The sequence below is a fragment of the Podarcis erhardii genome, assembly GCF_964252035.2.
Source record: "Podarcis erhardii genome assembly, chromosome: 17".
Taxonomy (NCBI): Eukaryota; Metazoa; Chordata; class Lepidosauria; order Squamata; family Lacertidae; genus Podarcis; species Podarcis erhardii.
In genome coordinates, this window is record NC_138515.1 from 4455052 (window position 1) to 4481289 (window position 26238).

A 26238-nucleotide genomic window follows, 5' to 3' on the forward strand; every position below is an offset into this window, starting at 1 on the left:
CTGAAGAGGTGGGGGAGCAAGCTGAGGCTGTCTTTTTAACTTTTTAGGAAAGTCCTAATCTCAAATGTGGTTCTCCCTAATGGTTAATGTGTCCAACAACTAAACTTCCTCCTCTGCCCCTCTCATTAGTTCACTGCCCCAGTGACACAAAAGCTTAGCCATTAAAACTTAGACGCCATTGGTTCCTGGGCATCCCAAACCCTCCTAAAAACAGCAATAATAACAGAACACACTCACTTCTCTGAAGTTACAGTTCAGGATTTAGTTTCCCACGGGTGAGAGTGCACTGGATATTTATGCTGTCATTTCCATAGTTGTGGATTCACTGACAAAATTAAAAGTGGAGTGCAATGGTAGCAATGTAAGACTCCTAACAGCAGGAAGTAGATCCACTAACCCATCCTCAAATTCCCAGAAAGGGGCCACCCCAAGCGCTTTCACCTTTGGCTAGCTCCTGTCTCTGACCTACTCTTTCTCTAGGTGGAATCTACACACGTATAAAAAAACGCTGTGAAAATGTGTTTTTTTAAAAAATGTTTTGAAAAGTATATTGAAATTTGCATAGCTCACTGTGGCCACCTAACATCACATTTGTGTATTACACTTCACAACACATTTAAAACGTCTTATTTGCAGCTGTGTAGATGAGTCCATCAGATCTGGCTCTGAACAGTCTGCCTTTCCCTCCCTCTGAGAGGTCACCCTGTGAAAGCAGGGGAGAGATTCTCCAACGTTTAAGACACATTGAGTTGTTGTTGTCAAATCCTGCAGTACCCAGTGAGCAGAGATCAGCCGATCACTTCATTCTATTTTGTTTCGACAATGTATGCACTGCCTAATTACAGTGCCTCAAGGCGGTGTACAAAAAACTCAGCACAATGAATATAAAATTGAGTTAAAATGATAATCTGAGTTCTGTTAAAATGCTTGCCGGAATAAAGAAGAATTCTTCAGCAAGTGCTGGAAGTTCAACAGGGAGGGGGCCTGTCTGACCTCCAGCTAGTATCGATCCACCTCCCTAACAAAGCATCAGGGACACGGCTGAACACAGTGGAAGGATTGGTCTTCATAGATTAATTGGACTAATCCTTGGGTGGTAAATATGTGCTGACTGAGCGGCTTCTTTTTCTTGTTTAAGATTGTACTCTGCACTTCAAGTGGCAAGGCAGTGGCTGAGTTGTTTCTGCTGTGTCCTGCACAGCCAGTTTCAAACAGTCTGCTGTCTTGGTGGCGCCGAGTGGATCTGTGTCCCCCTGAAATCTGTGACAGCCACTGCAGCAGAGGGCTTCAGGGCAGGCATCAGGGCCGTCTTAGCCATAGAGGCTAGTGGAGCGCCACGGCGCCAAGTTCTGAAGGGTGCCAGGGAAGAGGTGGAGTCTGGCCGCGGCACCTCCTGGCATCAACTCGGTGCCCTCACCCGCCTCTGCCATGCCGTGCTGTGCCCAGAGCCTCTGCCCTGCTGGAGGAGCTGCCCTCCAGCTGCTGCGCGCCCAGAGGGAAACATGGGGGTGGAGGTGGGGGGCGCCAAAGGGATCTTTGCATCACGGTGCCAGATATGCCTAAGATGGCCCCTGGCAGGCATCCCCTTCAGATATATTTCTGGGATAAGGTTACCAGATTTTTTTCAATGAATCTGGGGACACTTTAAATCAATCAATCAATCAATCAATCAATCAATCAATCAATCAATCAATCTTTATTACGGTCCAGAGACCCAACAAATTGTTACAAAGCAATTCACAATTCAGACAGCCTACTTCCAGGTTAAACTTCAGACTTGAAGTTAGGGATCATTGGTTCTTGCAACCACCGATAAAAACTTTGCCACTGCTAATGTTCTAGCGTTTGTCCGGTCTTCCAGTAGGAACCTGACATAGTGAGCCTCTGATTTTCCCAGGAAAGGTACCAGCAAGGGTAATATCAGTTCAGCCCTGGCTTGCTCATATTTTGCACAGTGCAGCAAAATATGTTTTATAGAATCGATGTCTTGAGCACACGAGCAAAGTCTGTCCTGGAAGGGAACTCCTAAATACACGTTTGGGATGTTGATGCTGCAGCTATGGCAGTGGCAGAGGGGCGGCCGCTGCCTTGACTTCAAGCGCCACTTCCTCCGAGGCTTCTATCTCCTTTCTCCATGAGCCTGGGCAGCCCCTGAGTTGTTGGTTCTTCGGTGGTGGTGGTGGGGAAGCAGTGGGTCAGGCATGGAAGGCGGAGGAGGGCCGAGAGCGGTGGCGGCGAGGCTTTGGCAGCGTGATACCTCCCTTCCCATTGGAGCAGCCCCAATCCCATTCCTACTTGCGTGCAAGCGGGAGGGGACGGGGATCCCTCAGCTGGGAAGGGAGGCTTCCCACTGCCTAACTGAGAGATCCCTGCCCCGCCTGCTTGCACAAGTCGGAGTTGGGAGGCTGTTCTGATAGGCAGCATGAAGCCTCCCTTCTCAGCTTAGTTGCTGGGGTCAGGGAAGGTGGAGGCAGCTGCATCTTAGAGACCCTGAACCACCATCATATGGGGACTTCTGAGCAGCTCCTGAAGCCAGCCAGAGCCAACTGCTCCGGGCTGGTGAGACCGCCGCTGCTGCGTTTCCCAGGGACATTAGATGAAATCCAGGGACATTCTGGGGATGGAATTTGTCTGGTGACTTATTTGCAAATCCAGGGACTGTCCCCGGGAAACGAGGACGTCTGGGAACCCTTTAGGGTTGGAAGGAACAACATGGTACTTCCCAAGGCTATGGAAATTCATGCTGAATAAACCAGTTTATGAGGTGGCAGGCAGGAGCCTTTCCTAGAAAACCAATCTAACCAGCAGAGCAGGAGTTGTCTCTGGCCATTGAAATTGTGTTCTGATTTGTAAGGTGGTGTTTCCTTCGATGGGGTGTTCCAGGCTGCAGGTTGAAACTGAAGCGCTTCTCCATATCTTCACTTTAGGGCAGGGGCCAGCAATCTTTTTCAGCAGGGAGCCGGTCCACTGTCCCTCAGACCTTGTGGGGGGCCGGATTATATAATGAATGAATTCCTATGCCCAACAAATAACCCAGAGATGCATTTTAAATAAAAGCACACATTCTGCTCATGTAAAAACACCAGGCAGGCCCCACAAATAACCCAGAGATGCATTTTAAATACAGTGGGCGCTCGGGTTGCGAATGTGATTGTGCGGGATGCACGTTCACAACCCGCAGCGTTCACAACCCGCAGTGGCACGTCTGTGCACGCGCGGGTTATGATCCGGTGCTTCTGTGCATGCGCAAAGCATGATTTAGCCTTCTGCGCATGCGCGACCGCCGAAGCCTGGAAATAACCCGTTCCAGTACTTTCGGGTTTCAGCGGTCCATAACTCGAAGCGTCTGTAACCCGAGGTATGACTGTAAAAGGACACACTCTACTCATGTAAATAGATTCCTGGACCGTCTGTAGGCTGGATTGAGAAAGTGATTGGGCCGGATCCGGCCCCCGGGCCTTAGAATCATAGAATCATAGAGTTGGAGGAGACCACAAGGGCCATCGAGTCCAACCCCCTGCCAAGCAGGAAACACCATCAGAGCACTCCTGACATATGGTTGTCAAGCCTCTGCTTAAAGACCTCCAAAGAAGGAGACTCCACCACACTCTTTGGCAGCAAATTCCACTGTCAAACAGCTCTTACTGTCAGGAAGTTATTCCTAATGTTTAGGTGGAATCTTCTTTCTTGTAGTTTGGAACCATTGCTCCGTGTCCGCTTCTCTGGAGCAGCAGGAAACAACCTTTCTCCCGCCTTACTTTGCCTACCCATGCTTTAGGGCTTCTGACTTCCTTGCCAACTCTTTAGTCTGGACCAGGATGGTGCAACATGTGGTCTCAGGGCCACATGTGGCCCTTGGGGCCTTTTTGACAGCCCTTGGCAACATTTGACGCCCCCCAGCCCCAGCCCTCATACCTCATTGCGAAAGCCAGGTGAGGCACTGGGCTTTGGGAAGATGACAGGGTCCTAGAGTCCTCCCACCGCTTTCCCAAAGCCTAGTTACATACCCTCCAACATTTCTCCAAGGAAAATAGGGATGTCCTATTCCATAACAATAATCTTATTATGTATACCTTGCCCATCTAACTGGGTTGCCCCAGTCACTCTGGGCAGCTTCCAACATATATTAAAACATAATAACATAAAAACTGTTGTTGTTGTTGTTGTCGCTGTTGTTGTTTCACAGGATTGAAGCTGGATTGGGGGATTTCTTATCCTCTGCAAACTACAGCTCACCTTATTGCTCTTGATTCATTCAGCGAGTTCACCAAGCCTAAGCAGTGATTTTTGCATCCCTAAAAAGGGTTCAGAACCTTGATCATGAATTATGAGTTTGAGGAAGCGAAGACAATAAACCAAAAGCAATTTTTAAAACAAAATCAGAATCTTTTAATTGATAGATTTTATAAGATTTTTATTTATTTTTTTTAAAAAGAAGAACATTTCCTATGGCATAACTGCACTGCCAGAAATATCTAAAGCAATTTCTTGTGCCACTGACATTCCCACCTACACCCAAAAGGCTCCAAATGGCACCTGCACAATTATCAGGTGAGCCAAAAGCCAGCTATTTCCACATGTGGAACAGTAGAAGAACCAACTTCAGTCCTTGTAAGTGTGGGTTCAACCAGGGCAGGTCCTAGAGCCTTAAGACTCTCATGTCATGCATTGCTTAAAACTGTGGGTTGGGATTGCAGAATGCTTCTGAGCACGTGAAGTGAGCCGTTCCTTCTCACCTCTGAGATGACCCACTCCTAAAAATGCACCAGGAAATAGGTGCCAGGAGGATACTTTGATCCTGAGGTCTTCTCCAGGAAGAATTGTGACCCAGCACCTCTTTGCCCATTGTGTGGGTGGTAGTACTGCATGATAAGATAGCTTCTGGGGCTTTGCATGGTGGGTTTCAAGCTTGAATGCTGGGTCCACTGAAGGCCTCCTGAATGCAATGGGGCTGGGCTTCTTAGGTGTGCCATGGCCTTTGACATGCATCTCCCCATGGGTTTGTCTTACATGTGCCCATTTATGTGAATCCCCCTCCCCAGTGTTGTATAAAGCCAGAAGCCCTGCCAAGAGTTTATCCAAATGCACCCTGTGGACACATGCACATTTCATGTCAGTTCATGTTTTGCATACAGCATGCAATGCGTATGACCTCCCACCCCCCCACCCTCCCCAGACAAAGGGTGGTGACACAAGGCACAATTTTGGCCTGTGTGCCCCAGGATTGTGCTAGCACCACCTCCGGATATGCTGTGAAGTGTCTGCGCACAGATATATATCAGAGAAGGAACTGAGAGCTAAACAGGAGATGCAATGTGAAACCACAGTTTTTTTAAAAAAAAAAGTAGTGAGAAATTTAGATTGTAAATTTCTCTCGTTTTATTCCATCACGCCACCTGCAAAAAAAACCTAGGAGTGTGCTGTCTCACTTCTTTACCCCACAATCCTTTACCAACACAACAACCCCATGTTTGCTGTGCCTTTGCAGAAGAGAAGGCCAAACAATGCTCACTAGTAGGAGCAAACGGTGCCCGTGATTGATTAGGAGAAGCTGAAATAACTTGCCTGGGACAATACATTTTCCTTCGCCAATTAACAAGAATCTATATATTATACTCTTTTCATAGCAATGGGTGGTGGCATGTGTGGGTGTGCACATGGCACAGAAATACATGGCTCTTCTGAGCCACAGGCATCCCGTATGGCATGCGAAGTCTGCGTTTTAGCACATGAGGGCTCTCATGCACACCATGGTTGGCACTAGCAGAGTGAAGAGGACCATTGCATTCTGAGCGGCTGGGCAAGGATCACCAGCCCATGCAATCGTAGGGTGGCTTGAGGCACCAGTGGAGTAGAAAGGTCCGTGAGGCTGGTGGACCACTGCACAGACTGCGGGAAGAAGGAGAATGAACTGTGGCAAAGGGGCAGCGAAGGGGAGGTGGTTCAGCAGCAGAGTGGCACAGACCACACTGCACAGTCATGGGAAGTGATGTGATAAGCGACACTAGACCGGTGGTTTTCAAATCATGCTCCAGAGGTTCCCTCAGAGCACATGAGTCTTCTGGGAGAAGATCAGTCATGGCAGAAGAGGCTGCCCCTGAATTGCCCACTCCAACCAACTGTCAACTTCCCTGCAAAGGAGGAGTGTTGGGCATGTTCCAGCAATGTGCTTTGCTTGTGTGGGGTAACTGACTACATGCCCTAAAGTAATTCTATAGAATCCTCTGAAACATGTGGGCTTTTCAAAAAAACAACAACAGGTGCTTAGGGGTTCCTTAGTAGATGAGTCACTATGGAATGGGTTTGTTTGTTAATCTGTTGCAATTATACCCAAGGAGCTCAAAGCACCATACCTAGTTCCTCCCTGCTATTTCATCCTCACAGCAAGCCTGAGTGATAAAGGTAAAGGTAAAGGGACCCCTGACCATTAGGTCCAGTTGTGGCCGACTCTGGGGTTGCGGCGCTCATCTCGCTTTATTGGCCGAGGGAGCCGGCGTACAGCTTCCGGGTCATGTGGCCACCATGACTCTGCCGCTTCTGGCAAACCAGAGCAGCGCATGGAAATGCCGTTTACCTTCCCGCCCGAGCGGTACCTATTTATCTACTTGCACTTTGATGTGCTTTCGAACTGCTAGGTTGGCAGGAGCTGGGACTGAGCAACGGGAGCTCACCCCGTCGCGGGGATTCAAACCGCTGACCTTCTGATCGGCAAGTCCTAGGCTCTGTGGTTTAACCCACAGTGCCACCCGTGTCCAGCCTGAGTGATAGGTTAGGTTGAAAGATAATTAGTTGCCCAAGGTCACCCAGAGATTCGAACCCTGGGCTCCCCAACAATCTAACTGCTACCGAGCCTCAATGGATTTTGTGAATGGAACATTGAGTCAGCGGTTTTCAAACGATCAAGTCTCAGGGAAACCCTTTCCCGTTAACTAACTGCTGACAGACTTCCAGTGTGCCTCCCACAGAACATTCTGGGCTTGTTGTTGGCAGCGTTGCACCTTCGGTTTGTGCCAAGTCCCAATGAGACCCATTGGATGCAGCAATGGATGTGGATGGAGGGCCAGTCGCAGCAGCTGTCAATCACCTGGTGTCAGGTGATCCAGAGGTGACACGCCCCCTCCATCAGCCGCATTGACAGTGGCAAGCTCCACCCTGCTGTCAATCACCTGACGTCTGGTAATATTAATTTTGAAGGGATGCGGGTGGCTCTGTGGTCTAACCCACTGAGCCTCTTGGGCTTGCTGATCGGAAGGTCGGTGGTTCAAATCCCCATGACGGGGTGAGCTCCCATTGCTCTGTCCCAGCTCCTGCCAACCTAGCAGTTCGAAAGCATGCCAGTGCAAGTAGACAAATTGTGGGATGTGAAACACAAGAGCAGTCAAGTACAACATCCCTAGAGTGGACATAAAAGGGGATGTCTGGACCAGCCAGTCGGAACTTCCTGTTTCTCCTAGTCTGGGACAGACTTCCTCTGCATGTGACTAAAGGTGGCCGTCACTTCACCTGCCCAGGTAACAAAAGAGCAGGACTGGTCAGCCATCTCTCTCTCTCTGACTACATTAATCAAAGAAGCAACATCTGCTTAGCCTAAGATGCAGCCAAGAGAGGACAAAGGAGCTGTCTCCTTATGGGATAGTTTCCAGCTGTATATTACTTTTGTAACTTAAGTCTGCCTTCTAGGATCCATTTGTGAACAGAATGTGTGAGTAAACTCTTTTTATACATTTAAAGAAGACTGTGTCATGTCTATCTTTTTATGAGGGCCTAAAGGGGAAATTACCAATGAAACTTATTTTAGAGGCTTTAACGAGCCTGAACAAACGCATCCGCTGTGCAAGTTTAAAAGGGGAATGTTACTCTGCTAAATTATAGAACTTGTAAACACAAGTTGGAAAGGATATCATCAAACAACATATCCTCTCCTGCATTCCTGAACAATCCCATACAAATTTTGATCAGGGGCCACAAAGGAAGAATAAGGAGTGTACCCTAAGTGCACTTCCAATTCCTGCCTTTGCAGGCAAAAGTTGACCTTTTAAAAACCTGGTGCTTTCTTCTGTCGCTGTAAGCCATAGTTTGAAGTTTCCTGTGCCTGACATCATATATAAAATAGGCCTGGCTGCCCATATTAGGCCGCAGGTTCGCCACCACTGCCCTGGGACATGGCCACCATCCCTCCTCTGGCGCTAGGCATTGCAGGGTAGGCAATCGCAGGCAAGCCCATTTTCTGTCTGCCATTATGGATCTTCTCCCTGGAGAAAACTTCTCATAACGCCCCCTGGGATCTTCACAACGCAGCTTCAGTAGCACTGCCCAGGGTAGGGGGTTGCATAAGGGATGTTACCACCGCAGTCCTTGGGAGCGGCAGAAGCAGCAGCAAAACGGGAGATTGCCTTGCAGAATCCCAAGAAAGGTGGGGAAGGAGGCTTGTGTTTGTGTTGAATCATTGCATAGTATGGATGGGGGCCGGGGAGCGCAAGACGGAAGCTGCCATTGCATAGTACGAATACGGGGAGCGGGCAAAGGAAAGGAAAAAAGAAAATCATATTGCATAGTCCGGATGGGGGTGGACAGGGCCATTGCCCCAGGCACTGAGTAGTTCTGCGTTGTGGAGCCGCAAAGAGTGCTGGGTTTAGCTGCGCCTCTTCACCTCCATGCTTTTCCCTCTTCCCGAGTCCCCCTTTTGCTCTTCCTCCTCCCCCTGGCCCATGCAGACGCCCCAGAGAGCCCGCGACAGGCGCTCCTTGCTGGGCACCAGCCAGGGACCAGGGACCAGGTCTGAGCGCAGCTTCCTGCTCGGCCTGGGGGAGAGGAGCTTGCAGCTGTCCCCTCCTCCCTCCACGCCCTTCCCTTGCTCCCGCAGCCTCCAGCCCCCTTCTCCATCTTCGTCTTCCTCCCCTGGAGCCTTGGTGGAGCTGCGGTGCGGCCAGCTAGGCTGGCGGGCTTTGGGGAGCTGGAGCTGGAGCCGCTGCTTGTTGCTGGGCGATGCCTCCCGGCTGCCCCCGTCACAGGGGGGCTGACCCAGATATTGGGGACCCCCAGGCGGGTTTGCTCTCCGGTGCCGGTGCCTGCCTTTGTCCTCGGTCTCCGGCGCCTGCTGCAACCTGGCAGGGCTCTGACTGTACTCTCGGTCTGGGGGGAGAAAAACACAGAACAGGAGAGATTAGACCCTGAAGACATCCTTCCTCAGCAGGCATAGGCAAACTTCGGCCCTCCAGGTGTTTTGGGACTACAACTCCCATGATCCTCAGCTAACAGGACCAGTGGTCAGGGATGATGGGAGTTGTAGTCCCAAAACATCTGCAGGGCCGAGTTTGCCTACGCCTGGTATAAGGCAAGGTGGGCTGCATGGAGTGCAGGTTTTGTTTTGAAAAAGAAAGGAGACAAAAGAAAAACCTCTCATCCCAAGCTACACCCTGCCTTGGGGGTAAAGTTGCCAAGGTTTGATTTCAAAATGCTGGCATTCTGGGCAAGGCCAGGCAGGTAGCGCCAGGGCGGGCAGATACTGGTGGGGTGGAGACAGGACAGAATGTGGAATGCGGCTGCCTCTCCATTACCTAAAATAATCACCAGCTATATTTAAAAAATACTCCTTGAAGCAGGCTTCCTCAAACTCGGCGCTCCAGATGTTTTTGGCCTACAACTCCCATGATCCATAGCTAGCAGGACCAGTGGTCAGGGATGATGGGAACTGTAGTCTCAAAACATCTGGAGGGCTGCGTTTGAGGAAGCTTGCCTTGGAGCAACGCTGTGGAGCTCCAGCGTCGAATTCTGCCCAGGAATCCACATCCCTCAGGATACTCTGATACGACCCCTCATCTCTGAAACCTTAGGGCAGCCTTCCTTGACCTTTGGTCCCCAGGTGTTGTTGGACTACATCTCCCATCATCCTTGACCATGCGGCCATGCTGGCTGGGGATGATGGGGGTTGTAAAAAGGTAAAGGAACCCCTGATCATTAGGTCCAGTTGTGGCTGACTCTGGGGTTGCGGCGCTCATCCCGCTTTATTGGCCGAGGGAGCCAGCGTACAGCTTCCGGGTCATGTGGCGAACCAGAGCAGCACACGGAAACGCCGTTTACCTTCCCGCAGGAGGTACTTTGACGTACTTTTGAACTGCTAGGTTGGCAGGAGCAGGGACCGAGCAACGGGAGTTCGCTCCGTCGCGGGGATTAAAACCGCCGACCTTCCAATGGGCAAGTCCTAGGCTCTGTGGTTTAATCCACAGCACCACAAACAATATATGGGTACTCAAGATTGGGGAAGGCTGCTTTATTGGGGGGGGGAGAGATCTGCTGTTTTCTGGGATCTCCCTGAGCGCTCCCTTGGGTTTCTTCTACTGCCCCTTGAGGTCTCCAGATTAGATCTAGGCTCTAGGAGTATGAGAACTTGCCTCTGCAATGTTTTCCACTGAGGAGGCCTCTCTGCCCTACCAGTTTAAAGTGGTTCAGCTGTTGTGGCTTCCCTCCAAGAAACCCTGGGAAGCGTCCTCACACTTCCCAGGCTGCTTTCCTGCCCTTTGGGCTTCTAGAGGCAGGATCCTATCCAAGCTTTCCTTCTGCCTTGGGGTCAGCTTGGCAACCACAGGCCAGCTTGGCAACATGGCACTTGGGCGGTTTGTGTATGTCCTAGCTGGGCTGGAGGGAGGCTTCTAGGGGCGGGGGAGGAGCTAGGTGGGTACAGCAAGTTGGAAAGAGGTTTGGGGAGGAATCCAGTATTACATAGACAGGTCTAGAACGTTTCACAACGTGCTAATATGTGGAGGAGGAATTCCAGACAAATCAGTGAGAAATGGAAAATGGGGGAGGCAACCAGAGTCAATGGTAGCTATGGCCAGGGCACACGGGGAAAAAATCACAATTCTGCACTGTGAAAGCTGAATTATGCAAGCGTGAATATTTAGATTGCATAATTTATTCTGTTTCTACTAGCCAATGGCCTCCGCAAGGCACAGAAGTATCTGCCTTTTAAGGTTTTTTTTAGCAAGCACTATCCGCATGCTTTAAAGACGGTCTTCAAAACCCCAAGGGTAAGGAATTTGCTATTAAAAGAGAAATTATAATGTGTCACTCAGCCAAGACTTGCAATTTAACAAGTGATTGCAAGCGGGGAATTGGCTCTGTGACATTACAACCACCAACCAAGCACTACTTCTCGCGGCTGGCTTCTGCTATTTTAGCAATCAGCCCTGCAAAATGGAAGAATGTTTGGACAGAATGCACACGTGCCCCCTTGCTATGAAAAGGGCACGTCTGTCTTCAGCCCGGGAGTCTGAAGAGGCTGCATTATGCAGCTCATACCAAAATTCTGCTCCTTTTCTGTACTTGTGCAGAACTGCAGAATACACACAGCTTTGGCTTGGGGGGGGGAGGTCTGTTGGGGTGCTGCTGGGGAAACAGGACCAGGGAGACCAGGGAAGGGTCCTAATGTGGTGGTGGGAAGTGAGGGGAAGAAGGAGAGGTGGCTCCACCTGTTGCAAAGTTCTCGTTGCTCTTGTTGTTTGAGGATGATTCCCTGGGAGACTATGGGAGAGAAAGGGACTGGGCTGAGTGGTTCTGCTGGTCCGGCTGGGGGCTGGACACCCACCATTTATGTTCGACCCGTCCCACGAGGCAGAAGCAGGGCTCCCCCCGGGGGGAGTTGGTCACGCAGAGAGCCAGACTGGCCAGCGGCTGCCCTGTGGGGCGGAGACAGATGGAGACTTTGGGGGAGAGAGAGGAAGTGATAGGGAAGTTACAAGGCCAGCACAGACCGGGAGTAGGGGATGGAGCCATCACAGACCAGGAAGGCAAAGCAGACCAGAAAAGGTTAAGGTGAGGTTGGCACAGATTAGGGAGAGAAGTGGGGGGGGGAGGGGGGTCAGACAACACCATGAGTGGGTCGGGGTGGTGTATGGTGGGTCAGACGGACGAAGGACGGCAGGGCAGGAAAGAAAAAAGAAGAGGAGAGAGGGGGTGAATATTGCAGACCCAGAACCTGCCTCTCTGCAGAGAAAAGGCGGGGAGTTTTGAAAATCTGTTTTGTCCTTAGTGTTAGTATGTATACTTTTTATTGTTGTAAGCCCCTTTGGACAGACTTTGCTCAGAAAAGCAGCATGTAAGCATATTTTTAAAGAAACTGGGAGAAGTCCATTACAAGGCCTATCATCCTGGGTTACGGCACCTCTCTAGAAACAGAGAAACTAATTGTGGTTTTCCTCCTCTCCCTTAAGGGTCAGGGGAAAATTTGCTGGTGGGGCAGGGAGCGTGCCAGACTATTTCCACCTGAAATTTCCACCTGAGCCATCCCATCTCCCCTGTGATCAGTTCTCACGTGTTGCATTAACCGTGGGGTCGGCTTGAACCTATCTCTACTGTGGAGGAAGAGAGGGATGGGCAGAAAAGACCATGGACGTACCATAATCAGGAACAAACCCGTTGCCCCTCTTCAGCACCAGGCGTATCCGGCTCCCCCCGTTGCGGATGTGCTCCACAGCTTGAGCATGCGTCATTCCTGCTGTAGGCTCTCCGTTGATCTCTACCAGCTGGTCGCTCACCTGCCATGGTGTAAAACTCACCATCACTGCCAAGAGCTGGCTGGGGTTTTGCTTTGTTCTGGAGATTTCACAATGTGTTTCCACCCATTGGATAGGCATGACAATAATGGGCCTTCTCGGTAGTGGCGCCCGTCCTGTGGAACGCCTTCCCATCAGATGTCAAGGAAATAAACAACTATCTGACTTTTATAAGACATCTGAAGGCAGCCCTATAGCGGGAATTTTTTAATGTCTAATGTTTTACTATCTTCTATGTGCTGTAAGCTGCCTAGAGTGGCTGGGGAAACCCAGCCAGATGGGTGGGGTATAATAATAATAATAATAATAATAATAATAATAATAATAATGCTGAATGCAGAATATGCTGAATATAGAATATGCACAGCTCCACACAGAACACACACATATTGGTGCCCATTCAGGGGAACCTGATAATCTCATTTTGCAGCATTAAAGTAACACTTTTTGAGTGTTCAGAATGCTCCACATGCATTATTCTTGTGTATTCTTTTTAAAGTGTGTCTGGTAGGCCAATATAATTATCCCTGGTGGGGGGAAAAATGTGTGTTGAGGATTAGTGTCTTGCTTAAGGGTACTTAGCAAGTTCGTGGGTGATGGTAACTGGGCACTACCTGATTCACAGATCTCATTTTTAGAGCAGAACCACATTTCTGTCATGTTCTGGGGTGAGGCTCTCCTAGTGGTTTCGCATTCAAGGAACCAGCCAGGTTCACACTTGCTCGCAGCACTGGGTGTTCCCAGACCACATCACATACCTGAATCTTGCCACACTGCTGGGCTGGTCCACCCTCCATGAGGGCCAAGACATAGATGTCCATGTTATATTCACTTCCGCCTCTCAAACTGAAGCCAAAGCCGCTGGGTCCTCGTTGCAGCTCCACAGAATATTGGCCAGTCTCCTGAAGAGCAGAGAGCGAGAAACCACAAAGGCAGGTATAAGGATTGCCCCGAGTTATTGTATCAGACTATGGGGTACAGCAAGGGCAGGGAAGCAGTGGCTCTTCCAGGTGTTGTTGGAGTCCATCAGCCCCAGCCAGCACAATAAATAGTCAGGGATGGTGGGAGCTGCAGCCAAGCAACATCTGCAGGGACACAGCTTCCCCATCTCTGTAGTGAAGCAAACTGTCTCCAACTGCGGCAGCCATGGGTGCTTTTGAGCGCTCACAAGTGTATGCGCCAAGTTACGGCTGACTTTGGGGGCTTATTGTGTGTTGGAAGGCCTGGTTGGGTCCTCCACCACTGTGGGGAGTCCCGACAGGGCTTTCCACCATCGCAGCCCAGTCCTCACATACTTTTGGGGGGAGCTGAGGTGTCATCAGCCCCATAGAGTTGGCCCCTATGCTCACAAGGAGGGTTTGAGGGTGGTAATCATCCCCCTTCTTGTAGCCTCCCCTCATCTGATACTCAAAGAGGAATACTGCCCTAGATCACGGCTGCTTCCACTTGGTTCACATGGGCAACAGGTGTGAATAGTTGCAAATTTCCCCAGTCCTTTTTCAAAACTATCTAAAGGGCCTGTTGACACCTGAATGCAGGAGTTGATGGAAGGTGCCTGACTGTGGCAATAGGTTTGCAATGGTACATTCACACCTGCAAGTCACCAGTGCAGTTACGTGTGAGGGGCCAATGCCAAGGCATCGCCATACCTTGTGGCGGCGTTCCCACTTGGCTCAGAACTGAACCAGAATTAGGGTGACACCCAGCAACCTAATCCAAACTAGAATTTAGTGGCTCGTGAGTCATTATGTTAAAACGAAGCCATTTGCTCCTTTCTTCTACAGATTAGGATGCAGAGGTATCACAAGAGAAGCTTTCTCTTTCACAACCCAGATAGAAGGAAGTGAGGGGCAGGCATCCCTTGTAAAATATGACCCAGGATAAGGAACTGTGTCCAATTCTTGAAAGAGATGAGCTGACTATGGTTTAGGGTGGCACAACACCCAATCAGGTCACTTCATCTCTCAACGTACTAGATTTTCTAGCTCATCTCTTCCCTGCCCATCATCCTGGAGGTAGAACAAAGCCATCGGGTCAACCTGTAGCCATTCTCACCTCCCTTTAAAGCCCTCCAAGGTGGCTATTACTGCATTGTGTCGTAGCATAAATAAGTACCATATTTTTCGCCCTATAGAACGCACTTTTTCCCCTCCAAAAATGAAGGGGAAATGTGTGTGCGTCCTATGGGGCGAATGCAGGCTTTCGCTGAAGCCTGGAGAGCGAGAGGGGTCGGTGCGCACTGACCCCTCTCGCTCTCCAGGCTTCAGGAAGCTATCCGCAAGCCTTGGGGGCCCGGCGGGGGTCCCGCCGGGCTCCCAAGGCTTGCGGATAGCAGCCTGTTCTGGGGGCTGGGGTCGGGGGAAGCTTGGGCTTCCCCCGCCCCAGCCCCGTGCCTGGAGGAGGTAATTTTTTTTTTTCTTTATTCCCCCCCCCCCAAAAAAAAACTAGGTCGCCCTATGGGCCAGTGCGCCCTATAGGGCGAAAAATACGGTACTTCTGTTTGTCTGACCTGCCCCATCTTTATTACATTAATTTGTGGTTATTATAACTACTGTCAGGAGGCATGTGCTCCTTGACTGAGCGACACCGTTTTTCTTCACAATAACCATAGGTCTGCCTTTCCCCTATGCAAAGTGAAGTCTCCACCAATCCTGGATCTCTCACAGGCAGCAACAGTGGAGCGGGCAAAGACAATGGAGCCCACAGGTCACTGCAGACACAAGAAACTGAGTGGCACAGGCCAGCAGGGATATAATTGCAAGGCGCCAAGGGTGGAATCGGAAAAGGGTTGCAGGGCCAGTCCTTGCCTGGGGCATAGACCTGCCAGCCAGCCCTGACTCACCCTTCGCTCTAGCTCCATCTTCCCCCACTTCTGAGCACCTTTCAAACCTAGCACCCAGAAGGCCCCTTCCCCATCCAGGGTCCCCAGCTACCCATTCCCAGGGTCTTCAATACCTGGGGCTGGGAGAGGCGGTAGGTGGGGCTCCGGGGACATTCGCCTACATCAATATCAGCTGTGTTCAAATCGCTGGAAACTCCTGGAAGTGAATCGAAAGAGTCAGCATGAGTCACCTTTTCTCCCCTTCCTTCCTTCCTTCCTTCCTTCCTTCCTTCCATCCATCCATCCATCCCTCTGCGCCTGCCCTTCCTCCTCCCTCAGGCCTCCTTCTACAATGCTCCCACCAACCCCCATTTTCTACCCTTGCTCACCTTTCCCAGGCTCCTTTGCTCCTCACTTTATGCCACTCACCATCCCCTCCCCCAAATGCCCACTGCAATTGCTTACCCGCATCCTTGCGGTTCCGGACCCTCATTCGCACCCGGCTCCCCGCCTGCCGGAAGATGCCCCCGACATCGCCGTGGGATAGCCGTGCTAAGAGCCCACCATCTTCCTGATGAGAGGGACCCTCTTCTGGATGGGGCAACAGGGAGCTGGCTGGGAGGAGAGAGAGCAGATGGATCAAAGCACGGCCTCCCACTCTTTGGAGCTGTGGTCTAAACCACAGAGCCTAGGACTTGCCGATCAGAAGGTCGGTGGTTCGAATCCCCGCAACGGGGTGAGCTCCCGTTGCTCAGTCCCTGCTCCTGCCAACCTAGCAGTTTGAAAGCATGTCAAAATGCAAGTAGATAAATAGGTACCACTCCGGCAGGAAGGTAAATGGTGTTTACCATTACTTAGTCATGCTGGCCACATGACACGGAAGCTGTATGCCGGCTCCCTTGGCCAGTAAAGCGAGATGAGCGCCACAACCCCAGAGTCAACCACAACTGGACCTAATGGTCCGGGGTCCCTTTACCTTTACCTTACTTGACTTTTTCAGACCTAGGAGACACGATTAGCCCCAAGGTCCATTTGGGGACTCATTCTTCAGCCACAGCGCTGCTGGTGTAGCTGTTATTGGAATTGGAAGTGGGGTGAGAAACCTCCTCCCATGAACCTTGCCTCTCCACAGCACAGCACAAGGCAAAGAAAAGGAGCCTCTGCTGCCTATTACCAAATGTAGCAATTCACTGATAAACGTATCTACGTACTGCCTCAGGAGGAAAACTTTAGAAATTCATCAGAAATCACATCGTTGTATCAATCTTCTCAGTTCCAATGGCATTTAGGACCCAGGTGATGTCTAAGGGGAGGTTAGTGAGCCCACCATAATCCCAACATCAGCAGGACCTTCCCAAGGAGTCATGGCAGATGATATCCTGCCATGATGAGTGTCAGACCATCTCAATCACAACCATTTCAATCACAATGCCTACCCACCCCGTAGTGGGATGAAAACAAGACAAAGGGGTGTATTTGACTTAACTCACGTATGTGTGAAAGACTATATTTGAGTCTCAGGGGCAAGCCTGGATCTCAGGTTCTACCTGAGGCCAAACCTTTTCTGTCACATACCTATGATGTCTTGATGATGCATCCTGAGGGGTATTATGGGAAACTTTGGGAAACTTTAAAATACGGATGTAACCATTGCGCGGGGCTTCTGGCTGCTTCATCTCTACGGTACTGGAAAGCCTTGTTGCAGCAACAAAGATCATGCCTACAGGCCGCTGTTTTGCTTCTATCTCCTGGCTGAGGTCTCTTGCTTGTGATATACCGTATTTTTTGCTCTATAAGACTCACTTTTTCCCTCCTAAAAAGTAAGGGGAAATGTGTGTGCATCTTATGGAGTGAATGCAGGCTGCGCAGCTATCAGAGAAGCCAGAACAGCAAGAGGGATTGCTACTTTCACTGCACAGGGATCCCTCTTGCTGTTCTGGCTTCTGATATTCAGAATATTTTTTTAATCGTTTTCCTCTTCCAAAAACTAGGTGCGTCTTGTGGTCTGGTGCGTCCTATAGAGCGAAAAATACGGTAAGTAAAAAGACCTGCTCCTTTTCCCTTATGGGGTACCCAAGAGCCCAAATAGAGTCCTTTTGTAGGTTCTCTATCGGTAGGAGAAACTAACAGAGACCAACCAGAGAATATTGAGAAGCAAAGCAGCTAGTAAGCCTGATCTTTATTAAACTGTTGCAACAGGGTGCTCCCTCACACGCAGGAAAGGAGGAGGACCTTGAACAATGGTGTGCAAGGCCTTATATATTCATTTTGAAATTCCCTGCCATCGAGCTCCAGACCACCCCTCCATACATCATACATACATCACAGAAGGGGTGTAGCCCAAGACACCCCCCACAAACATCATACCTACATCACAGAAAAGACAGTCTACAACAGAAATTTGAATGTTGTTGTTTTTCCTGTCTGCCAGGTTATCTGATAATGCCTTATCTGATTGCCTTTTCTGGGAGTTTGGCCATTCCTCTGAGATAGTAATTACTTAATTCCTGAGACAATGGGAAGGTTTTTTTTTCCATTTCCTCCCCTCCTTGCAGAGAAACATTTGGTCAGTTTGGGAGTTAAGATGGTTTCAGGACTGTCTTCCCGTGCTGCTTCAGACATGTGGTTTATATATTTATATACGTGTTTGCTTGGTACATTTATGAACATTTTATATATAAGACCTTAAAATTCTTATAACACTTGTGACCCCCCCAACCTGAACCTGTGGGAATCAAGGTTAGGCAATTGTGGGGTGTGCCAATGACTCCCTTATACAGGCCTGCTTTGGGTTAGGCTGTGAAGCAGCAGTGAGTGCTAAACCACCAGCTGAAGACGACTGCAGCTATGACCCAGCTGCCCCATGGATTATGGCCCCCACACCAGAATCTTCTGCCCATGAAGTCACATGAGTTGAGTGCCAGACTGGGAGTTCGAGAGGGGAATTCACTTAAGAAATTCATCAGATGCGCCAGAGACAGAGAAGTTTAAAGCGTTAAAATCGAGATGTGGAAAATATGGAAACAACGAGGAGAGGCAGGGCCGAGATTTGGAAATATGCTTCAAGGTCCAGACTATGGGAAACCCCCCAAAATTAATAATTATAATTTGGAAGATAATTTGACCCTTTTTATTTTAGTTTTTTAGTTTTATTGGATTATGTTTTGATATGTTAATTGGATGTTTTTTATTGGAAAATTAATAAAAACGATTTAACAAAAGAAAAAGAAATTCATTAGAAGCAAGACAACTTAACCGATGGAACGGCCCCCAGTAACTGGTATAAAGAGGCATCATGACTCTGGCAGGGGAGGCAGAACACAGCTCCCATGGCTAGTAGCCTTCAATAGCCCTCTCCTTCAAGAACCTGCCTATTTTAAAGACATTCCAGTTGGCCATTGCTGCCTGTTGTGGCAGTGAGTTCCATAGTCTAGCATTGCACTGCGTCCGCCCAATAACATTGGTCTCAGTCTGCCAGGAAATTTTCTCACCCAAAGCTGCTAATCATACATGCATTTTGAATCACCTCACTTATCACTCGGGAATCTTCCCTTGCATCACCAAAGCTCACAAATCGTGCTTTTCTCACTTTAAATATCTTTACATCCCCTTGAGCTTATGTGGAAGAAGATTCTCCCCAATCTGCCTGCTCTGGATGCTGATCTCCACTGCCATGTGACTTGACCCAGATGCAATCGGACTCTCTGTTCTCCATCGAAACTGGCAGGAACAGGAGAGGGACTTGGCAGCTTCACTGATGCCTGAAGACTTTTTTTTTCTTTTTAAAAAATCTGTGCAATACTGTGTGCACCAGCAAGGTTACGCATGCATGTCCTTGAAGGGTCAACCCCCCTCCCCGTCCTCCTGGGGATGACAGCCACAACGGTGGCAGGGAAAGGGGTGGAAAGCAGGTGAGTGACAAGGCTATTCCTCCAGTCTTGTCCAGTTCCTGGGAGAGCAGATTGGGGAAAAGTGAAAGAAATCAGGATAGCTGGAACACTATCTAGTTTATAGGGAGATAAAAGTTAAAATGTGTTTCAGGAACAAAAAATATTGTTTGTTTTCTTAAATTGCCCACTCAGAGTAGACTAAAATGTATGTGCCATTCTTAAATACAAAATGAATGTGGCTTAAAAAGCTGTGTTTTCCAAGGAACTACAGCAGGGGTAAGCAAACTTGACCTTGTGAGTGGCCGGACTGTATTTTGAAGGGGGAAAAAAGAACAAATTCCTATGCCCCACAAATAACCCAGAGGTGCATTTTAAATAAAAGCACACATTCTACTCATGTAAAAACATGCTGATTCCCGGAACATTCGCGGGCCGGATTTAGAAGGTGATTGGGCCAGATCCAACCCCCGGGCTTTAGTTTGCTTACCCATGAACTACAGGATTGGTGTGGACTGTGGCTCACATCATGAGTGTGGAGCTTCAAAAAAAGGCAGTGGGAGCACACAGGATGTGGAGTATGGGGAAAGGTGAACATACCTGTAGTTCTTCTCTCCCCAAAATACTGAAAACAAGAGCTGCCTTTGAAACAAAAACACAAGCATGTTCCAAAAATGTGCTTCCCCTTTCCACATACCCTGCCCTGGGTGTTGTTCCAGTCAATGTTTACTTGCCAGAACCTGAAAATTTAACTCAGTGCTGGGGCTCTCTCACAAGCAGACACACTTATGTCATGGAATCATAGAACTGAAGAGTTGCAGAGTTGGAAGGGACCCTGAGGGTCATCTAGACCAACCCGCTGCACTACAGAAATCTCAGCTAAAGCCATTCATCCTCTGCTTAAAAACCACCAAGGAAAGAGAGTCCATCACTTCCTGAGGGAGACAACTCCACTGTCAAACAGCTCTTACTATCAGAAAGATATACCTGATAGATCTCCTTTCTTGCAACTCAAATCCATTGGTTTCATGTCCTTAATTCACATAGTATATGCACGTACACACACACAACCTAAGACACAGTCACTCTCTCTCTTGTCTTCAGTACAAACTTCATACAACCTTTAAACACTAAAGGGATTCTCCAGGATGGTTCCGGCTGCTTTCTCATCCACACAACAGGTGATGCTGATGAACTTTGCCAAGAGAAAGTGGACGAGACCCAAGTTCACATCAAAGCCATATTCTGCTGAACAATGTAGCTTTAATGATAGAAGTCAGAAATGCTATGGGCACCATGCCCACAACTCCCCCCTCGAAAAAGCTTTCAGTCTCATCTGGCCTCTAGCATATCCTCCATTCTTAGGTGGGTTCACATAACACCCTCACTGGCTCTTCAGCTTCACCTCCCCCCCCCCCAAAAAAATTAGTTGACTTGCCTGAACTAGAAAGACCAAAGGGCTTTCGCAAGGCTAAAGTCGTGACTCCGGTTCCTTACAGATAAACATCACCCATACACACACATTTGCAATGTGAACAATATGCAACCACCCCAACCTGCCCAATTCCTTCCTCTCCCGCACAACAAACCACAACACCCCGGTCTCACCCTTATAAGTAAAGAGCCCCCCCCCCCCCTTTGGCAGGAGAGACTAAATCACTTTTAAGTATTCCTCCCCGCTGCGCACCCCCGCCACACTTTCTACAAGGTAACACTTCCCTCCCATCCTTCGACTACAAAGCAGAAAGCGGAGGCAGGAGTTAGGTATTTACGCTTGAAGTCCTGGATATGGCGCAGGAAGGTTTGGACTTGCTCAAACATTTTCAGGGTAGATGCAGGAGGGAAGCGGCCAGGTCCAGGTGCAGAGTGGGGAGTGGGTTAAAATCCACTGCCACCCTCCCACCCCAAGGCTGCGCCTGCTTTTCCAGCAGCCCTTCCCCACCCCTCTCCTCTGCCCCCTTCACAGGAATTCCTCCGCACAAGGCTTTGCCTGATAAGCCAAGGGCTTTTGGGGGTGGGGGCGGAGTGGCTGAAGCTTAACCTGTTCAGAGCCACGAGGGACATTTTGTTCCCTGGGCGTACAATGAGAGTTCCTGGTTGCGCCACTTACAACAGTTCCTGCTCCAGTTTCTCCAAGCGCAAGGCAGTGTGAGAGACAGGTGCTTCTTCAAAAGCAGCAGAAGCTGCCATTTCCCCATCAAGAACTGTGGAGGAGAGAACTCTGCCTTTATTCTATGCAGACAGGAGACAAAAATGTATGTCTATACTGTTGCATAAGCTTTTATATCAGTTTCTGGGAGTTGTGAAAAAGGTGCCTGACAATCCTTAGCTATCTGATCCCAGCACCCAAGAGCTGGAGTTCTCCGAGTTCCGCGGGGAAAAGGAATGGATGTCAAAATCAGTCCATCAAAGGGTTTTGTGGCATCTTAAAGACAAACAGGCTCATTTGTCAGGTGCATCCAAACACGCTGGAAAATGGCACCAGTTTTAAAATCTGTAACATATATATGCCCAACGGGGATGGCAAACCAGGAGTTACACCCCCATGGTAAAAGGTAAAGGGACCCCTGACCATTAGGTCCAGTCTTGGCCGACTGGGGTTGCGGTGGTCATCTTGCTTTACTGGCTGAGGGAGCCGACGTTTGTCCGCAGACAGTTTTTCTGGATCATGTGGCCAGCAGACAGATTTTCTGGGTCATGTGGCCAGCATGACTAAGGCGCTTCTGGTGAACCATACCATTTACCTTCCCGCCGGAGCAGTACCTATTTATCTACTTGCATTTTGACGTGCTTTCAAACTGCTAGGTTGGCAGGAGGAGGGACCGAGCAACGGGAGCTCACCCCGTCGCGGGGATTCGAACCACCGACCTTCTGATAGGCTCTGTGGTTTAACCCACAGTGCCATCCGCGTCCCACACCCACATGGACGCAGACATTAACAAGTTGTAGTTATATATTGGTGTTAATGTTGGCAAGTGTGAGATCACTTGCCACACTTTTGTTCAGGAGAAGCTTCATATTCTGCTTTGTGGGTGACTCTTCGCATTGTCCTATTTTGAATAAATTATCCAATAAATTTTAGTTTTCAGACCTTATCCATATGTTCACGTAAGCAGTTCCTTTATAGGAGTGCAGGAAACCGCTGCCTCATACTGTGTCAGTATTGTCTACACTGATTGGCCGCAGCTCCAGGGTTTCAGACCTGGAGACGGCCAGGATTGAACCTGGTAGCTTCTGCAGGTAAAGCCAATTCTCTACCACTGAACTCTGACCCTTTCCTTTCTATGGGCATCATTAAAAGCCTAAATCCCTACATAGCCCTGGTAGGCTTCCAGTGTAATGTATGATGTAGTTTCGATGAGGGGCATGATCCTTAAATGCTCAGGAAGATCTAAAGAAAGGGTGTATGAAACAGTCCACATAATCCATAGCATCTGACACTGTAGCTGTACAGCTTTCTGAAACTGAATAGCAGGGAAATTTGGAAAGGCACAGGCTGTGTCTGCTGACCCACAAATCAAAGGGGAGTTTGGAAGTTTCCACTGAATAGGGATTCTATTCAGTGCATAAAGGACCTCTGACAGTGAAGTCTAGTCACAACGACTCTGGGGTTGCGGCGCTCATCCCGCTTTACTGGCTGAGGGACCTGGCGTTTGTCCACAGACAGTTTTTCCGGGTCATGTGGCCAGCATGACTAAGCCACTTCTGGTGAAACCAGAGCAGCGAATGGAAACACCGTTTACCTTCCCGCTGGAGCGGTACCTATTTATCTACTTGCACTTTGACGTGCTTTCGAACTGCTAGGTTGGCAGGAGCTGGGACCAAGCAACAGGAGCTCACCCCATCACAGGGATTCGAACCACCGACCTTCCGATTGGCAAGCCCTAGGCTCAGTAGTTTAGACCACAGCACCACCCACGTCCCTTCATTCACTGTTTTCTGTTCAGCCTTTTACCATTGATCACAGTACAATATCTTCTAGATGGGACCCTGTTTTAACCCCCCTTTCTACCCAACTAGACTGATGGCAACGAGGAGAAGGCACAGACCGCTCTGAGAAGGCCCTTTGCAGCACAGAACGCTCTGAATGGCACTCCCTCCCAAAGACTTGCTGTGTTTTGACTTTCAGTCTGATTCAGAGGGGGGGCAGCTTTTTATTTCAGCTGCCTTTCGAAGCAAGAGAGAGTGAGGATGGCTGATTTCAATTTGAGGCGATGTGGTTGGGCTGCTTTTAGGTTATTTAATTTTCTTTAGCATGCTGCCTTTAAGCAGCTGAATTTGACATGGGATTTTGCGATCTTGTGTTCTCCCATGTCTCTTGGCAGCGGCGGACCTTGGCGTCTCAAATTTCAATCGGCCTGACACCAACATCCGGTGCCCCACTGCCTCTTGCCTTCTGCTGGATGTCATAGCTGTGGTCCCCCAGCCCAGAAGCTCTGCACCCGGTGCACCCAAACTGGCCACATTCCCCTACATTCACCTTTGCTCTCGGCATGTTGTGAACCACCCTGAGGGATTGGTAGAACAACACAGTGGGCTTAAAAAATAAAGATAAAAGAGCAAACGTGCTATTTTACTGATTCTGTATTAAAGTAATTACCGCATTTTTCACTCTATAAGACGCACCAGACCATAAGACGCACCTAGTTTTTGGAGAACGAAAACAAGAAAAAAAATATTCTGAATCCCAGAAGCCAGAACAGCAAGAGGGATCGCTGCAAGAAGGATCGCTGCGCAGTGAAAGCAGCAATCCCTCTTGCTGTTCTGGCTTCTGGGATAGCTGCGCAGCCTGCATTCGCTCCATAAGACGCACACACACTTCCCCTTGTAGAGCGAAAAATATGGCATTTAAATGAATAGCACATTAAAACATGTCATTCAGATATACAGAACCCATTTGAAGCAGACTGAATGCACAATTTGGAATGGTGGGGGCAGTGGTAGGCGCAAACTATTCCTCAGTAGAGATAGGTCCATTATGGTGAATGGGGCCCCACCAACATGTTTCTGCCCTCAGCAAGCCCCCACCTGCCTGCCTTCTTTCTTACAGTCACCCCAGAGAGTGGCTCTGCCGGTTTGCATCCTCCTTTTTAGGTGGAATCTACATACATATAGTGGGACGCGGGTGGCACTGTGGGTTAAACCAGAGAGCCTAGGACTTCCCAATCAGAAGGTCGGTGGTTCGAATCCCCGCGACGGGGTGAGCTCCCGTTGCTCGGTCCCTGCTCCTGCCAACCTAGCAGTTTCAAAGCACGTCAAAGTGCAAGTAGATAAAAAGGTACTGCTCCGGCGGGAAGGTAAATGGCGTTTCCGTGCGCTGCTCTGGTTCGCCAGAAGCAGCTTAGTCATGCTGGCCACATGACCCGGAAGCTGTATGCCGGCTCCCTCGGCCAATAAAGCAAGATGAGCACCGCAACCCGAGTCGGCCACGACTGGACCTAATGGTCAGGGGTCCCTTTACCTTTTTTACACACATATAAAAACCGTTCTGAAAATGCTTTTTTTCTAAAAGTGTTTTTAAAAATACATTGAATTTTCTATAAGGCTCACCATCGCCGTCTAGTGTCACGTTGTATATTGCGCTTCAGACACACTTAAAGCGTTTTATTTGCAGCTGTATATCTGAGTCTTTAGTCTCAGTGTTGACTTTGTGGAACTCAGTGGGTAAGAGGATGGGGCCAAAGCCAGAATGAGTTGGCTCTGCCTGGCTCCACCTACTGTTTGGGCTCCTCCCCTTCCACCCAACCAGTCCCAATGGGCACCCGTCACCACTGCTCTTCCCTGCTGCAAGGGGGTGTGCCTTTTCCCACAGCCTCACCTGCTCTCACAGCTCCACTTCCATCTGTTGCTATAGCGACACCGCTGTTGCATCCATGGTCTTCTTTGGGGCCATCCACACCTCCTGTGGGCTCCCCAGCCCCTCCCGCTGGCCGGGGCCTCCTCAGCCTCTGGGAACAACGAGCAGGACACACAAGTACATCCCGGGGCTCGGGGCCCACAAAACTGGTCACAGCCAAAGTGTCAGCTGGAGGAGCACCCCAAGTGTTAGGAGTATCTCGGGAAACTCCTTTGTTGTGGCAAGAATCAGGCAAGAGATGTTCTCGTCTGAAAGAGCAGTTTTCCTGGGGATGTCTCCGGGAATGATGACCTGCAGGGACAAGAAGGTAGGGTTGATTAGGTCTGAATTGACACCAGACCCTGTCACATACCACAGTGGTCTCTCTGGGGTTTGCAGTGCTTAGCAAGCCCTCACCTCAAACTTGTACAGTGGTACCTCTAGTTACAGACTCGTTCCCTCTGGGGTGCTGTTCACATCCCGAAAAGTCCGCAACTAGAGCACCGCTTCTGTGCATGTGTGCGGGCGCGATAGAGCGCTTCTGTGCATGCACGAGGTCGCAGAGCACTTCTGCGCATGTGTGAGATGTGCAGAGCGCTTCTGCACATACGTGTGCGGCGAAACCCAGAAGTATACACTTCTGGGTTCGTCGTGTTCATATCCTGAAAAAATGCGACCGGAGATTGACGTGACAAGAGGTATGACTGTATATCCACTTCTAGCTATCAGAATCACATCCTATTTCTGGTAATTCACATTTGTTTCAGCTACAGGTATTTTTTGTGTGTAACTGGTCTGTCCATTTGGCAAATTGCTAGGAAAAAACAGGTCGTGGCTTTCAACAATGCAACTAAGCATGACATTCATTTTGTTAGAGGTAGTGTCTTTTTGTTACAGCTGAAATGAATTTGCACCTCTAAAATTATCCTGTGTGAATTTTGACAGGCAAGAGTTCCTTCATTACATTTATAGCCCACTTTTCTTCAATTAAGGTGGGATCTATGTGGATCCCAAGTGTCTGTCATCCAGGTACTGACTGTGGATCTGCAGGCAAATCACAGATTGCATGGTGGCTAAACAGCCACACACAAGGGACTCTAGGATGTTTAAGGATTGTTGCCTGCCTGACTGCATGTGTTGAAT

At 49.3% G+C, this 26238-nt stretch overlaps 1 protein-coding gene and 1 long non-coding RNA gene across 5 annotated transcripts in view; one reads left to right on the plus strand and one right to left on the minus strand.

Annotated features, from left to right (window-relative positions):
- Positions 1–7931: 7931 nt before the first annotated feature.
- MAGIX (MAGI family member, X-linked) overlaps positions 7932–26238 on the minus strand; it is a 34431-nt gene continuing 16124 nt past the window's right edge. For 3 of the 4 annotated variants that reach the window (XM_081845089.1, XM_081845087.1, XM_081845086.1), the window contains 6 exons: positions 25078–25407; positions 15838–15987; positions 15507–15589; positions 13310–13453; positions 12395–12533; positions 7932–9132 (listed from right to left, as the gene is read on the minus strand). In XM_081845089.1, coding sequence (XP_081701215.1) covers positions 8633–9132; positions 12395–12533; positions 13310–13453; positions 15507–15589; positions 15838–15987; positions 25078–25407 — 1346 coding nt within the window. In that variant the 3' untranslated portion in view covers positions 7932–8632. Of the gene's footprint in view, positions 9133–11584; positions 11700–12394; positions 12534–13309; positions 13454–15506; positions 15590–15837; positions 15988–25077; positions 25408–26238 lie in introns of all 4 variants that reach the window. The other variant, XM_081845088.1, reaches the window with a different exon arrangement.
- On the plus strand, positions 16342–18603 carry LOC309332620. Its single transcript, XR_014152252.1, has 2 exons — positions 16342–17150; positions 17412–18603. It is a non-coding gene; the product is annotated as an uncharacterized lncRNA (long non-coding RNA).